The sequence below is a fragment of the Haemorhous mexicanus genome, chromosome 11 (genome assembly GCF_027477595.1).
Source record: "Haemorhous mexicanus isolate bHaeMex1 chromosome 11, bHaeMex1.pri, whole genome shotgun sequence".
Taxonomy (NCBI): domain Eukaryota; kingdom Metazoa; phylum Chordata; class Aves; order Passeriformes; family Fringillidae; genus Haemorhous; species Haemorhous mexicanus.
The window spans coordinates 11,868,486-11,884,187 of NC_082351.1; the positions used below are offsets into that span (position 1 = coordinate 11,868,486).

The 15,702-nt window shown below is 38.6% G+C and overlaps 1 protein-coding gene across 1 annotated transcript in view; it reads right to left on the reverse strand.

Annotated features, from left to right (window-relative positions):
* Positions 1 to 4,016: 4,016 nt before the first annotated feature.
* Positions 4,017 to 15,702, reverse strand: part of IL17RD (interleukin 17 receptor D) — a 42,170-nt gene continuing 30,484 nt past the window's right edge. The window contains exons 10-13 of the mRNA XM_059856419.1: positions 14,666 to 14,776; positions 12,850 to 13,034; positions 9,655 to 10,591; positions 4,017 to 7,259 (exon numbers count right to left, since the gene is read on the reverse strand). Coding sequence (XP_059712402.1) covers positions 7,144 to 7,259; positions 9,655 to 10,591; positions 12,850 to 13,034; positions 14,666 to 14,776 — 1,349 coding nt within the window. The 3' untranslated portion in view covers positions 4,017 to 7,143. The remainder of the gene's footprint in view (positions 7,260 to 9,654; positions 10,592 to 12,849; positions 13,035 to 14,665; positions 14,777 to 15,702) is intronic.

Here is a 15,702-nt window from a genome sequence, read left to right on the forward strand (position 1 = left end):
ATAATAGTTTACAGCTGGAGTTTTTTTCTGCTCTTAAAGTAGCAATTCACATAAATTACACAGGTGTGTGGAGACTTGGCACTTCTCTTGCCCTATGGCAAAGTCAAGGACTTATATTTTAAGCAACTCCAGGTTATGGGCAAAACCTGGGCTCCCAGCAGCATTGATATAATTAGCAGAAAGGAGAAATCTGTGATGTTGCTCAATCTGATAATTTCTGATGGGTTCCTGAAACACTGACCCTTTGTCATAGCTGCAGCCAAGACAAGTGGAAAACAGACATCCCACCCCCTGCTTTGGCAGTGCCTGTTACAAAACAGAGATGCACAGGCTATAAGTGCATGTCCATTTTTCATCTGGGACTTACCATGCCTGTCATGGAAAGCAGCAGTTCCAGACCCCTGTTTTAAAGCTTAATTTGATACTCATTATCAGGAAATGGGAAGAGATCTCTGTTTAGAGACTTTTAACTTTTAGAGTATTTTATGTGTCCACAAAATTTCCACTTACTTTATGCACACAGTGAAAGAACAATTAATTGATGTAACAATTATATAACAAAGTAGAATCTGCTCAAACACACAACTAAAAGCATTGTCCAGGGAGACTGAACACTTTTGAGTAATTACAATTTTATATTATTGGGGTCTAAAGACAATATATAATGTAATTTGTAATTGTGATTTGTTCAGCATTTTAAAATCACAGCAAGCATGGAATTTTCTTTAGTATGCAAAATGTAAAATTCAACTGTTAAATGTATTATTACTTCAGTCCCAAAACATTATCTTAAAAACACAATGATATCTGACTGTTATACTTTAAAAAAATGTTTAGCAAGCCAATTAAAGGTTAAAAACATTCAAATAAATGTAGTGGTACTTCTCAGCTTTGGAGGCGGTCTAAGCAAAGAGGGGAAAAACACAAATCCTGCCCTGTTTTCCTGATTCACTGTCACTGGTATTCCCACTCCACCCTCAGTAGCTGAGCATTGTCCAACTCTTCAGCAAAGAGATGGTGACTTCCTTCCTAACACCTAAACACACCTTGGCATGTTTGCAAGAGCTCCAGTAAAAAGCAGACAGCTTCCTTTCTGTTGATGACTCACAGCTTTTATGGGTACATCCCCTCTATGAGACATTGCTAAAGACAAGTAGGTCTAATTCTATTCTCACTTTTAATTATTTTGAAATAAGTATGATGTAACTGACAGCAATTAAATCACTCTAGATTTTCATCAAAATTATAAAGGAGTCATTCTTGCAAACCAGGTTCTCATCAGGCAGTGTACTTCCAGAGGAACAGTACCAAGGAGTGCTGTGGGGCTGAAACAGGCTCCTGCAGAGTCTGCCCCGAGGTACCTCACACTTCAGAGGTCTCTGTGGGGTGTTGTAAAGGAAATAAAACATTGCTTCATGTCTGCCCCAAATCTACCTCTTCCTTCTGCTGCAGTTCTTGCTGTGCCTCTGTTTCCCTGATGCTCCATCAGGAGATGATTTGCTGCAGTGGTGCTGCAGCACTCAGACATGAACCAGTGCCCTGCGGTTCCATCACACAAATTATTGCAAAACGCCAAAGCTGCAACAATAATCTCTAACCAAACACACTGACTGCTCACACAATCACCACTATGGCTCAAGACCAAGACATGAAGCCCTGTGCTCTGCCTTCAGCTGACACCAGCCCACCTCCATTCCCAAGGGATCTATTTCCTATACTTTATCTAGTTCCTACCCAGTTCTCACGTAACATGAGGACAGCAACACTTGCTCATGGCCTGTATGTGACCAGTTGTGCACCTATAAAGAAAAGTCTGTCTCATCTATGTCCCACTCCCATCATTAGTATCTGATTTCATAACCAGACCCATTGAGATTGGTTGAATCACCTGAGAAATAAAGCATTACTAAAAAGGGTGTGGCCACTGCCTTCCAGAAAGACCTAAAGAACCGCCAAAAAAAACCACTTTAATGTCGTGATTATAGTTCTGCAACTTGCACCAGAAATTATTTTCACCAGACAGCAGCTTGCTGCCCTGAAAATATTCCTGCCACTGGTTTCCTCAATGTAAAATCCTTTCGGGAAATTTTTTTCTTTAAAACACATTTCAGTTTGGCAACTCAGAAAAAAAACCAAACAAACCCATTCACCAAGTGTTTAATTTTCCCTTTTACTATGCAAGGCATCCAATTTGACAAGTTTAAGTCTCTGTAATTGAGTTAGAAATCATTTTTGTGAACCAAGAAGAAGGTGACTTCTGTTTTTAGGTTTGATCTGTATTTTTACAGTACTGGCAAAAGTAATGAAGAACTCCTGGTTTGCAGTTATTCGAAACAGTCACTATTCCAATGAAAGACAAGCTCTAAAGGTTAATGTAGCTTAAAATGGAAAAAAGACTATCAGTTTCCCAAGTCCTTGGTACAATCCAGGGTTCTATGGCTATTAAGATACGCAATATTGAAGAAAAGTTGTGTTCCTAGGAAAATGAATTATGATTATCAATGGCAAGTATTTTAGATTGAGTAAAATCTCATCATAAACCTGTCTGGTTCTTACAAAAATTCAGAGCGAGTTTTGTGAGCAATTTGATGTTGATTTACAGCTAAAGGGTTAATACAGAACTTGCACAGGGAGCAGATGTCAGAGAGTTTAGAATTACATGAAACCACAGACACACACTTCCCCCATGGAGAAAAAAAAGCCAAAATGATGGACTGACATGAAACAAACTTACCTGACTCATAATCAACAAGACTGCCTCTTTTCAAGCAGATCTTTTTGCACACCAGTAGCAAGTAAATAGTTAGAATTCCAACTAAATCAGCAGCCCAACAGGACAGTATTCCATACACTCTCTCATGCTAGTTCAACCAGCCATCTATTGCCAAGGCCTGTGACCCTACCAGAGAACCTGGAAAAAAAGCCTGATTTTTGTAAATTTGCCTTCATTACAGCTTTATGTCTTTTTATTACCTGATAAAGCAATTTGTCCACATGCTGACTTCTTCTTGCATGAATTTTTACTATTATAAAATGAAGCCTATTACATTATAAATTATTACATGCCACAGTTGAAGCAGCCACAATACAGAGTATCACCACACAATTCCAGAAGGCTTTAAGCACCCACCCATACAGTAACACCTCACCTCATCAGAAGGCTTCTGGCATTTGCCCATGCAGACTAACATCCTATCACTTCAGGAGGCTGCAAGCATCTGCCCTTCTTGTCCTTCAGCCCAACCTTTTATCCCCTCCTGTTGATGCACTGCACCTGTGTGCCCTCTGCTCCCTTTGGTGGCTGCTCAGTGCCCCTGGGCACTCACTCCATGGCTCATTGCTGTCAGTGCTGCTCACCTGCTGCTCACAGCTGTGCCCACTGGGGATGAGGCTGGGCCACCCCACTCCCAATTACCACAGACTGTGCACCTGCAATATCTAACATTATAGCTAACATTATATAACTAGATCCCCTTCATTTACCTGAGCAATATAAGGAATCAGAATGGTTTCAAGGCTTACCCCTAAAATTACAGTTTGCAGGGTTCACTGACTGGAACAATGCTTTGAAATCAGCCGGATGGAAAAAAAACCCACATATAAATCTTAAGTATTTATCACATCCTCTTGGACAAAATTAATCCAAGCTATTACAGTTTTGTGGATGTGGATAGGTTTCACCTGGCATGCAGAACAACCATGTTCTGCTAGGAGACCTTCAGGGAAGATACAGGAAAAAAAAATACATAAAATCATATTAACACAATTTTATAAAAAATAAAATCTGACCCAGTCCATCCCATACAGAAGTTTTAGAAGTTAAAATTTCTTAGAGTTGCTCAACTATAACAAAGACCCATCAAAAGAGCTGCTTCCCTCCCAGCTGCAGGGCATGCACAGCAGCTAGCAGGTCTGGCTGCTTGTGTGTTGTGTGGAACTGCCCTCCAAGTGTGTAGGATAAAATCACTGCACTTTTAAGCCATTTCTTTTTAATAGTATAAGAAAAGCCCAATGAATGAAATGACACAAAAATATTTTATTTTGGTATTTAACTTCTAAATTAAAGTATGACAAAACATTGTTTCTGAAAATGTCAGGTGCAGTCTATTTTCAACAGTTGATGTGTCCACGGACAGGTACAAATTATGGCAACTATACTCCCATTCAAAATGCTGAACACAGTCACATCTTGCCTTCAGCTTTCCAATGTTTCTTCACCCTCCCAGAAAATACACAATGAAATACTCAATGTCCACACACATGAGTGTAGCAGAAATTAAAGGGATCCTCTCAACATTAAGATGATGTTTAGAATTTACTAATGCTTGGAAACAGTAATAAGCTAACATCTAGTATGTGTGTTAACAAATCTTTAAAAAATAATTCTTAAAAGGATTTTTGCTGCTACTCCCAGCATAAAGAACTCTTGCCAATCCAGTACTATGTCCTTCCAGCATCTCGGTATCTAACTGTTTTAAAAACTGTAACTTTGTAAAAAAGCTCTATTAAGTTAAAGTATTACTTCTCTTACTTTTGTAAACTTGAGGTGTGGGCCATCCTAATCTATATTTTCACTTAATTATACTGTCTTTCTTCTGAGTACATAAAATATGCTGCTTCCACCTTAAGCTAAGAAGGAATAAAGGAATTTTTCTTCCCTCCCACCCCTAGCTGTGACTGTCATCTGCATAGACTTTTCATACTTAACAAATAAGTTTTGCAAGATTGTACAGCAAATTTTGAACAAATAAAAAAAAAAACATTAATGACAAGCAATTCTTTGTGCAACTGCCTTCTTCCCTTTTCAACACTCAGCTTTCTTAGAGCTCAAAATGAAAACCTAATTTCATTTCATAATACTGATTCTGCCACTGTATTCAATGGGACAAGGAAATCTTCCCAATCTTTAGCCCAGCATTTAATAACAGTAAGTGAGCTGAGACTTCCCATGGATGAGAGCAGCATTACCTTCACCAGCTCACTGCTAAGAAATTGCCTCCTCCTTCTCATGTTGTGCAGCTTTGGCATTTCTATGCACAGCAGATCTTCAGCACACAGGTTGTGTCACTTTTCTCCCTTGGCTTATTCAATCCAAACCCTTCCTCCAGTAAAATAACAAGAACTGCACCAAATCATAGCTGGATATCCCTCATAGCTGGATTTAGTGGAGGAGCATTTACCTCTAAATGATTCTGCCTGGTCTGACCTTCAAGCAATGGGAAAACATGGAGAATTTTGCCTTTAATAAGGCCCAAGGCACAGCCTTAAAAGAATCATCAAAGGCACAGATGATTCACTATGTGTGCAAAATTACCTCAACTTAGTTAGATATTGCAAGTTTTGAAGTCTTCCAGGCAGTGTTCTTTGAAATTCAGAAAGCAGAGAGAATAAGGAACATTGCCTTACTGGACAAGGCCCTCCAGATCCAACACATGCTGATCCAAATGATCACAGAACTCTCTATTACAATTGCAAAGCATGTCAGAGTTCTGCCATTAATTGTTATAGACAAATAATTGTTACAGCACTTTCTTACTGCGTCTGTGATAACAATCTCAAGAGTCCTTTGTTTGGAAATTCCAATGATTAAATATAAACTGACACAAAGAGACCCAAAACAAAACAAAACCAACCCAAGAAAACAACCCGTGAGCTTTACAGCTACTCAGCCAAAATCATCACTTAATAGTTCTATCTCATGCTATTTAAATGGATAATAAAATGTAACAGTTAACAATGTCTAATTCTCATCTATTAAAACTAAGAGAATATTTGAGGTATTTGAATTCTCCCTTAATTCTCTTTAGCAACCTCCTGCTAGTGGAATGTGAATACAGGTTAAATGAGCCAGAATTTGACTCTGTGACCAGAATGAGCAAAGGCACATTGGTGAGGTGTCCTTTAGTATTTGCTGCTGCCATTATTACTGTAACAGTGCCTGGAATTGCAGTTACAGAGGTGCATTTAATTTCAGAAAAGTTGCTTCTGGGAAACAGGAGGGACATTTTGGATCAAGATTTACCCACCTGGTCACTGCAGGAAACAGGACATGCATGCTCTGTGTCAGCAGATAAAAATGGCCAGTGGTAGTTTTTGCATTTTTCCTTAATATAACACTAGTGACAGTACAAAATCTTCATCACTAAGTAATGATAAGTAGCATAAACTGCAAAATAACTCACTGGCTTCTGTTCACTGCTTGGCTCCAGACAAAGTACTCCTGCCTGTTAACTGCTGGTCTTGGCTTGGTTTAGCCCAGGTGGTTTTGCAGCACCTGTCCTCAAATGATAACATGAACCCCCCATAAAGCATACTTCTCTCATGGGTGAACAAACCTAGAATATCTTCAATACAAGATATGGTCCTTCCTTCTCCCAGCTCTTTATTCTTTATATTAGCCCTTCAGGAAGAAACAGGAAGCTGTGATTCCATGGTAGCATTCAGCACATGGAGGACCTGTATTTCTGTCTATTACAGAATGATCCTCAGCCTCAGAGTGGGGCTGCCTGTGAGTCACCACAGCCAGACTGCAGAGGAGATCCGTGCAGAGGAGGGAGACATGCACTGCAATTAAATACTGACACACATTAGCATCTGGGAAAAGGAGGCTGAGGAAGAGAGCTCAAACCTTTTGAAAAGAAAATTATTTCTTCTGATGAAGAATTTCTTGATGTCACCTTTGGCATTATCTTGCTTCTGAAAAAAAGTCCTGTTCTCATTCACTACAACACTCCTGCCATCAAGTATATCAGCACTTAAAACTAGAGGCTGGACTACAAAATTTACTAAGGCTTAATGTTCCAAGCTATTTTATGTCCAGTTGCAAAGTTATTTCTAGGAAAAAATAGTAAATTTTGATTATAGCATCTGTAAACAGTGTAATATAATGACATTTAAATTATAACAGGAATTATTTTAAATGTATGCTCTTCTGGTTTTCCATGCTACCTTTTTCAAATCATGAAAGAGTTTTTATAAAAAAACCAACAGATTCAAGTTTACTGGCCACAAAAAATGGAATAACAGATCTTCTTCAGGGGCAGTTTGTTCCTTCAAGTAGATTTGGTGCTGAGACAGTGTGGTAGTTAAAGCACAAACAGAGGCTGTTGATAAAGTGGCAATGCATAACAATGTTGTAATGTATTATAAAGGAGCAATTGCCTGCAGTTCATCAGAGTGGATGTGGCAATGAAGTTCTGCTTTACATATTCCAGGCACTAAGAACTTTGTAGCAGTCATTACAGGAGGTTCTTCTTCCCCTATAAAAGGGAAAAAAAAAAAAAAAGGAAGTTCATTCATTGAAACAGTGATTTTGTACTCAGTCAATATTTCAGAAACAATGCCAGGAAAACTTATAGAATGCCTCTGCACCATCTTGTCTTGCACTCCTGAGGCTGAACTATCCTGCTCAGCAAATTGTTATCTAGAGGTACAACATGGATTTTCTTCCCAGGCAGGACTTCTTAGGGAAGACCTCATTAGTGAATGGCCCTAGTAAAGGTTTGGTTGTTGGTACTTCATCAAAATTAAACTGGTTTGAACTCCAGTTGAGGATGCCAAATAGGATGGGATCTTTGAGAATCTTTACTTTGCAGACCAGTAGTCTGCTCAGGAACTGCACTCAAAGATAGAAAGGATTCTAAGTTAGGGGATTTATGATTTTTATTCAAAAGATTGTCTCAAACTGGCCTTTTAAGGAAGAGAGGAAAGAACTTTTGAGATGCTAAACATCAGAGCTATTCACATCTGTTCTGACCAAGTAACAGGTAAAATAAGTACAAAACTGAAATGTAGGGTGAATTCAGAGCAATAATTTGGACATGTCTATCTCTCAGAACAAGAAAAAAACCTTAAAAATTCTATTTACTCCTCTCATTCTCACATATATAAATATTAGGGCTGTAAATGTTTTGTATGTCTGGGACACTAAAGAAATTTAATGGGTTGCAGTCTAAAAGGCAGATGTTGCTCTTAGAGTCAGTTCCAGTGCTGTCTCCTTTGTACTCTGTACCTCATCAGGGCTGTGGTTTGGGTGAGGGAGGTTGGGGGAGAGTCAGTCAGGGTGGTGCTTTTGGATGAGGAGAGTATATGGCAAAATGGCAGAAATTGGGGTTTCTTGAGACACTGGAACAACAGCAAGAGCTCTAACGTTTAACCTCTGCAGCTGAAGCATGTTAACAAGGGGGTATGTGACTTGAGAATTAATTACTGGGAAGACTGCCTCTTTCTTCCTGTGCCTCCCTGCAGCTGGGACACCCAGCTGACAGCTCAGCCATTGAATCAGGAGGGGGACACTGGGAAAGCATTCTTACAGGGAGGCCACACATTTTAAACTAGCATCCTACTTTCACTAGAACCTTTACAGAGATCATCTGTACTTTTTCCCACAAATGTGGCAAAAGACTAAGAAGATGGTAGGAAAGTATAAAATATAGTTTTAATTCTGAAAACAGAGTAGTAGTCACTTAATTAATTAATTAAAACAGTAAATCTGTATTTTTTTTCTACCTGAAGTTTTTTTCAGATTTTAACTATTTAGTCACATAGACTATCTAACTGACAGGTGCTATATCTGTAAATCAGCATTTGTATTCTCTTCCTCAAAGATAATTCTGGCATCAAACATTACTTATGAATTATCTAAAGAAGAATAAAAAATTCATTTACCCAAAAGAAAAGTCTAGTTAACACACTGTCAACACTTATTCTAGAATGCAGAACAGCATACAACCATCAAAATACAATATTCACCTGTTGTAGCTGTGTGGGAAATGGATTTGTACAGAGTTCAAGTTTTACACAGCATACTGTGTAAGCTTTCTGTTAAGTCTTAAAAACTCTCTACAAATTCATGTCCCACATAGCTGCTTAAGGCAAATCTCAGCAGAGCACTTTTATCATATCAATACTCTTGCAGGAACAGTTCTCACTGAGGTAGCTGTGATGCCAGTTCAATATCCTGTAACTAGTAAGGTTAGATCAGTTTTATTATACAGCCTGAGGCAAAATTGACACCTTATAAGTGGAGGTATCTGAGCTGGGTGTCTATTCTGGAGAGTGTCTTCCAAGCATTTAAATTACTCCATTGAAAGCCATTTGTTCATTCCCCAGCCCTGTATCTGGTGAGAAGCCTGATGTCATTCTGAAACCTGAGCTAACCACAGTACAGACATAGCCCTAAAGGATCCAGGATGTGCTGGAGCAAAATAGGATGCCAGGTTTAGATTTATGGCTGTCTGTGAGAATGCTTCACCATGTCACCCTCTTGATTACAGCACACAGCTGTCAGCTGAAATCCCAGCTGCCAAGGAGTCCCTGGAAGGAAGAAGCTATCTCTCCAAGAATAGGTCAATTAATGAGCAGTGACTTATTAATAGAATTTTAGTGAAATCTTATCTAGCTAAGATTTCCTCCACACACTGTAAGTTTAGGAAAAAATTAATTTTTCCAAAGTTACTCTATTTTTATTTTTATATGATATTTTTATATTTTTAAATATTTTCAATTTTGTGTAGTTTTTTACCATCTTTATACAATGTTTACCTTTCTCTGCAGCCTTTTATATGGCTCCTCACATATTATCTTACCTATCTGGAGATGGCAGAAATACGCACAGTACCTGAATGTAAGTTTTGATACACTGCTGTATCTTACCTAAACCTGATGATGAAGAAACACTTCCTGTAATGGAAGATGTTTCCATTTGGTCTGTCAATAGTCCTTCCATTAAAGGTAAAGATAATTCAGATGAAGGGACAGATGAATCATAGATCCCAGAATCTCGAGGCATGTCTTTCAGATTTGAAGCTTTAACAACATGTAGCAATGGCTGAAGGACAGAGCTGCCACCAACTGGAATGTCCTGAGTTTCTATATCTTCTCCAAGGTTTAAGTGCTGAATGATACAGTGAGAGTCTGAATTCCCCACTGAAATGTTTAGATCTGTTTTCAGGTAAAAATCACCATCCATCACCTGTTTATTCACCAAGTCATTTAAAACCAAGCCTGAATCAAATTTTTCCATGACAGGCTCTGAGTAGTGTAAAGAAGGTGGAGGGAAGGGAATGAATTGTTTCTCAAACCAATCGGGTTCCTGATCAATGAATTGATGCATGTTGCAAATAGCAACATAAAGGGACCTCCCAGATTTGCTCCTGAAATAATTTCTTTTACTGATGTTAACAGGAAACACCTCTGAATCCTGTACACTAAGATCTCTGGAGTGTAAGTGTGAATAGAGCTGGGGGAGATTGTCCATGAGTTTGTATTTTGTGCTCAGATCCAGAATGGCAGGGATGTCTCCCTCACAGGAGTAATCAAAGTAAACTGCAATGAACTTGCAGAGGTCAGCTGAGTTCTGCTTGGCCTGCCGAAGCTTCTCTGCAACAGTCAGCACAGCAAAGAGAAAGGGTTCTCCTTTTCCTGCATCTTTGGTTACTCCTCTGTGCTTCCAGTTCTTTTTTTCAACAAAGTATTTCATTCCTTTGGAACACACAATGATGATAAACTGTGACTCATTTATTTTTTTAATAAGCCACTCCTTCTGATCTTCTTTACAGCTTTTCAGATCTTCCCACAAATCTAAAGCCACCTAAAAAGGGGGAAAAAATCTGGTTAAGTTTTATGTGTATAAACCTAAGCACCCACTATGGATTTGATACATAGCAATATTTCTTGGGGAATAAAAAGAACATAGAAAATGTGGCTGGATGAAGTAAATTACAATTAACTTATGTAATCAAATTTGGTATCATCAGTCTACAATAAACAATTGTGCTTGCCTCAAACAATTTACCATTCTATGTCTGGGTCCATAATGTGCTGAATGCAATGGAAGTAACAGAATCACAGGATTGCTTAGATTGAAGACCTTTAGGTTCAAGCCCAGCCACTCACCCAGCCCTGCCAAGTCTACCACTAAACTGTGCCCCTAAGTGCCATATTCACTTATCATCCTTGCATATTAATGAAGTGTGATGCCCAGAATTTTCATATCTAGATAGAAACATGATTAGTGCCAATAATATCAAGATCTTCCAGTTAGGATGCAAAACAACAGCAATTTTATCTGATGTGAAAGCTCTGAAAAATTTTATCCTAGGAGTTATTTCATTTTTTACTTAGTCAAGCTTTCTGACCATTCTACATTATATGAAATGCTTGTGTACCAAGATGAGGGACACAATGCTTTATCTCACAGGAGGAATGAGTAGTAGGATGAGAGAAAAAAAACAGATGTAAAAAACTTGCATAAAAGACACACATCAAAACCACTTATAAAATCTTCATTGAAGCATTTTTCCAGAGAACAACAATTTTTGCTCTGCTGTGTCACCCACAGCAGAGTGGAAAACTTTGCCCCATCAGAAGGAGGAGTAGGTGGATGCCCAGAACACAAGGACTCCTGAAAACTGCTGCCACACAGTTGGCTACAGGAGGAAACTGATCCTGCCTGAGGTGTTGGCTAGCTGGACTGGAAGATCATGGTCAGCTCCTTCCAAACAGACAGCTCTAACCTTGGGAGGAAAGGAAATGCAGGGGGAAGAGAGGTCATTTTACTGCTGCTTGGGAGATTCAGGTAGTTTTGTGTCTGGTTTTGTTCCTGTTCTTCAAAATCCTGTGTGGCCTGCTATTTGTGAGGATAGCTTGTCCAGGATTTTTATTCTGGACAAGCTATTATTTTAAATAGCTATCAAATGCCACTGTTTTTATCCTCTGAGAAAGCATTCCAATTCCACATGATAAATACTTGTGCAATTCTTCTGTTATGCATTAAGCATCACTTTTTATATTAGACTACACAGCTTTAATAACAACATGTATTATTTCTGTACAGAGGTGCTACCAGTATTTTGTTATATCAATTTTGTATGCTGCCTATATTTCATGGTTAGAGCAGTAAGAGCTCCTCTCAACACTATTCCAAAGAGGAGCAGTGTAGGAGGGCATCTCTAAAAGGAGTTTTAAGTAAGTTAGTTATAAAATAGCTTATCCTGAACTATTTTAAGCAGATGAAAAAGCTGTGACCATCCCCACCACACACGAGGCCTCGGCTGTGTTTCTGTCTTTGGTCACCAGAGAGCAGAGTTGCTGTAATGAAACCCAGCTCCAGCTCATCCCAGTCAGATCCCAGGGGTGGGGGAAAAATGCAGCACAAAGAGACCAGCAACTGTCCTGCCTTTTCCAGCTGAAAAATGAAAAACTGGTCACATATTGATTCCATTTCAGACAGCAGTATGAGATTCTAAGCCTGATCATTCAAAGTAGCAAGTGAAATGTCTCTCTCATACCATTCAAACAAAAACAAGAAAAAAAAAGAGCTGCTGATTTCACAGTATTAATGGAACAGAAGGGAAGCAAAAAAATAAAAATAAATTAGCAACTACATGCTGTCAACAAGTGATTCTAATAAGGCAGTTTTTGCTCTATGAGTAGAAGTCTTGATCAATTCAACTTCTTTTAAATTACAATACAAAACACACTTTAGGAATACCAAAGTATATCAGGTAGACAACAATACCTCTTTGTGGCTGCTGACTATAAAGATGTATGGCCTACTGAACAGAAAAAGCACTTCATTCAAAGAAAGCTAAACATGGCGGAATGAAAGTGCTGAAATCATCATCTTCCACTATTCTGTTGGTTTGGGTTGTTTTGGTTTTTTTACACTGGATAAGATCTCTTAATTTCCCCAAGTAAAGAAAATTCATACAGCCTAAATTTAGAAAGTAACAGAAATTATCTCTGTGGAAAGGAGTGACTGAAATACCTACTTTTCAAGCACAGAAAATTTTGAGAGTGCTGTTTCAATTAAGGAAAAGTTGTTAACATATGAAATGCTGAGTTTACCTCACAGCCACAGAAGTCCTGAAGAAAATAAGCAAAGCACTGGATGACATTAATGTGTTTCTGGCAGTCTTTGCTGGAATAGCAGATGAACACTTTTGGCCGGGGTCGAAGTCTTTCCACATGGAGACCTGCAGCATATGCTGAAGATTCTGAGCTCTCCTCATCTAGATGGGAATATATATTTTCTAAAGTGCAAGAGAACAGAAAGTTCATTGGTTTTGATTTGGGTTCTAATTACTTTTGTAGGCTTTTTACTAATGCATACAGTAATGTTTGTTTTTTCCCCTAAATATTTTCCTCTCCTTTCTGTCCTGAAAAAGTTGTACACACTCTATTTATCCAGCTTAAGAGTTGCTGCATGTGAAATACACTTTCAAAGTTAAATGTGCAGTTATTTCTGCCCAACTCAGAAAACACAAGGAAGATTTTATAGCTAGAATGAAGTTGTTTCACCTTTATTCAATCTCAACAGTCTTCACATCTCTGTTCAAACACTGTAAGCCTAAAAGATGTATCAGCTTCAAGAGTTTCCCGTCTAACAGAGTCTCTTGTTAAAAAAACCCAAACCACAACATAAGCCAGGTAAGAATATTAAACTCCAGGTCCACAGACCCTTTCAGGATATCCTACAATTTCTCTCTAGTGTATATATACACACCCATGTTTGGACATTAATTTGACATTATTTGAATTAAGATGTTATTAATTTAAACCAAAATAGCTATTAGTGTTTCTTTCCTTGCATAGATCCTTTTATGCTGGAACATAGAAGTCTGGCCTTATGCCAGACAAATTCAATCTAGTTCTACAGCTGATTAAGCTAATTTGGAATAAAGCATGAGTATTTCAAAATATAAATATCCATCTAGGGATTCAATTCAGAACAATTCATCAGGAATAACTATTCTGGAACAACTCATTCTGTAGACAAATCCTCAGTGATTTGTCTGGGTTTTTTGTTGGAATTGTGCTAGCTGTGAGCAAAGGGGATAACTACAGAAGACCAGAAGGTAAGAGGATTTAACCCAGCTGGCATATAGCACTTGCAGTATATCTCAGTGCCAAAATTCAGGTGGATAACACAGATATGTGAGGTCTGGAGAAGTAATCTCTTTTTCCATTATTCATGAAACCACATGATTCTTTAAATTCAATATAAAAAGCCAAGGTATTTTTAACATTTAAATGTATCAAGTGTTGCTTGCCAGCTCCTGGATACAGAGGAGAAGTCAGCAAGGAGGAATGGAATTTAAAAACATCTGCAAGCAGGGCTTACAGTAAATTTAGGAAGATGGCTTAGAATGAAAGGTAAAGGCAACTTCCAGGAAAGTGAGCAAATCTGGAATAGCAGCTGTAGATAGTATTCCAGACAGCACTGTGAACTGTATTGGCATCACATGGCTTTACTTTCCTTCTGATTTAAAATAAATATGAATTAGATATTTCTTAGTAAAATAAGGGAATGTTTAAAACACACCCATTTACAAATTTGCTTGTAATCTACAGGGTCACGTGGTACTTTCTCAAAGAAAAAGAAACATTAAATAAAAAATATTTTCCAATATTGCTTTTGTTCTCTCCTTTCTACAGTCTTGATCTGTGATTCAATACTGTCTAAGCAACCAATTACCATCAAGCACTGGTTAGAATTTGCTACAAGTTTCAGCACACAAAAAGCTGAGAAGAGGAAGGACAGAGAAATAGAACAGCAAGCTTTTCAGATAAAGGTATTTCTGGAGCCAGCCTATCAATGAGGACTTGTTTTGGTTACAAAAGCATATCTTTCAGTGGCACTGCACTGAGTGGAGCCTCCTACCTTGCTGTTTCTTGCGGCACATCACAGTGAAGAGCGTGGCAAAGGCAGAGATGACAACCAAAGGCACTGTGATGGCAATGGCCCTGATGGGGCCAGCCCACGGGGAGTGCACTTGGAAAGGAAAGCACAATTAGCCATATGCAAATCAGCTGCATTGTTATCTAAAGGAATCTTCACACTGGCAATGCAAAACTGCTGCAGTACTCTATTATCAGGTAATTGTCCAAGACACAGTATATCAAATATGCTCAAATATCATGTTCTGCCCCATTTCAAATTAGGTTTTACAGTGGTTGCCCCACTGCCACAGCATCAGAGTGACTCTCATAAGTAACAAGACCTGCAAACACACCAGCCCCAGGAGATCAACCCCGGGGGCAAACAGTTTGGATGAGATATGCAGTGGTCATTTGGACCTGACATGTTTTGTTCCAGGGTGCTGAAGCTGCCCCTTAGAAAGAACTGCCTTCCTGCAGAGATCACCCTCAGAAATATGCATTAGAATTCAGTGCATTTTATCCACTGCCTCCATCTGTGGCTGTTTTGAGGCTGCAGTTGCACTCTGAAATCCCTGTTAGGCTTCTCAAAAACAAGTCTGACCCATAGGCATGTGAAGCATTCACCTGACAGGATCTCCAGACTGCTGGGTTTGGTACCAGGGCTGAAGGACACAGGTGATGTGGGCAGGCTGTTCCCACAGTTTCATTGCAGTATTTCCACACTACTGCACTCTCAGATGTATGCAATTAAGGTTATCATTCCTCATACCCACATACACAACAAAAACCACTTTCCCACAAAGATTTCCAATGATGGATTGATCTAAACTCCACTAAATATAAATGCACAGAGATGCACATGTGTATGCTCAAGTGTGCATCTCCACTCTTTTTTTATCAGGTCAAAAAAGCACAGCACAATTACCTCAATAATCTAGACTATGGCAAACAGACAAAATCTCAAACAGAGATTTATTTCCAACATAATTAAAACTGAATCTACATTAGTACAGTAAATATAGTATATTGTTTAAAAAA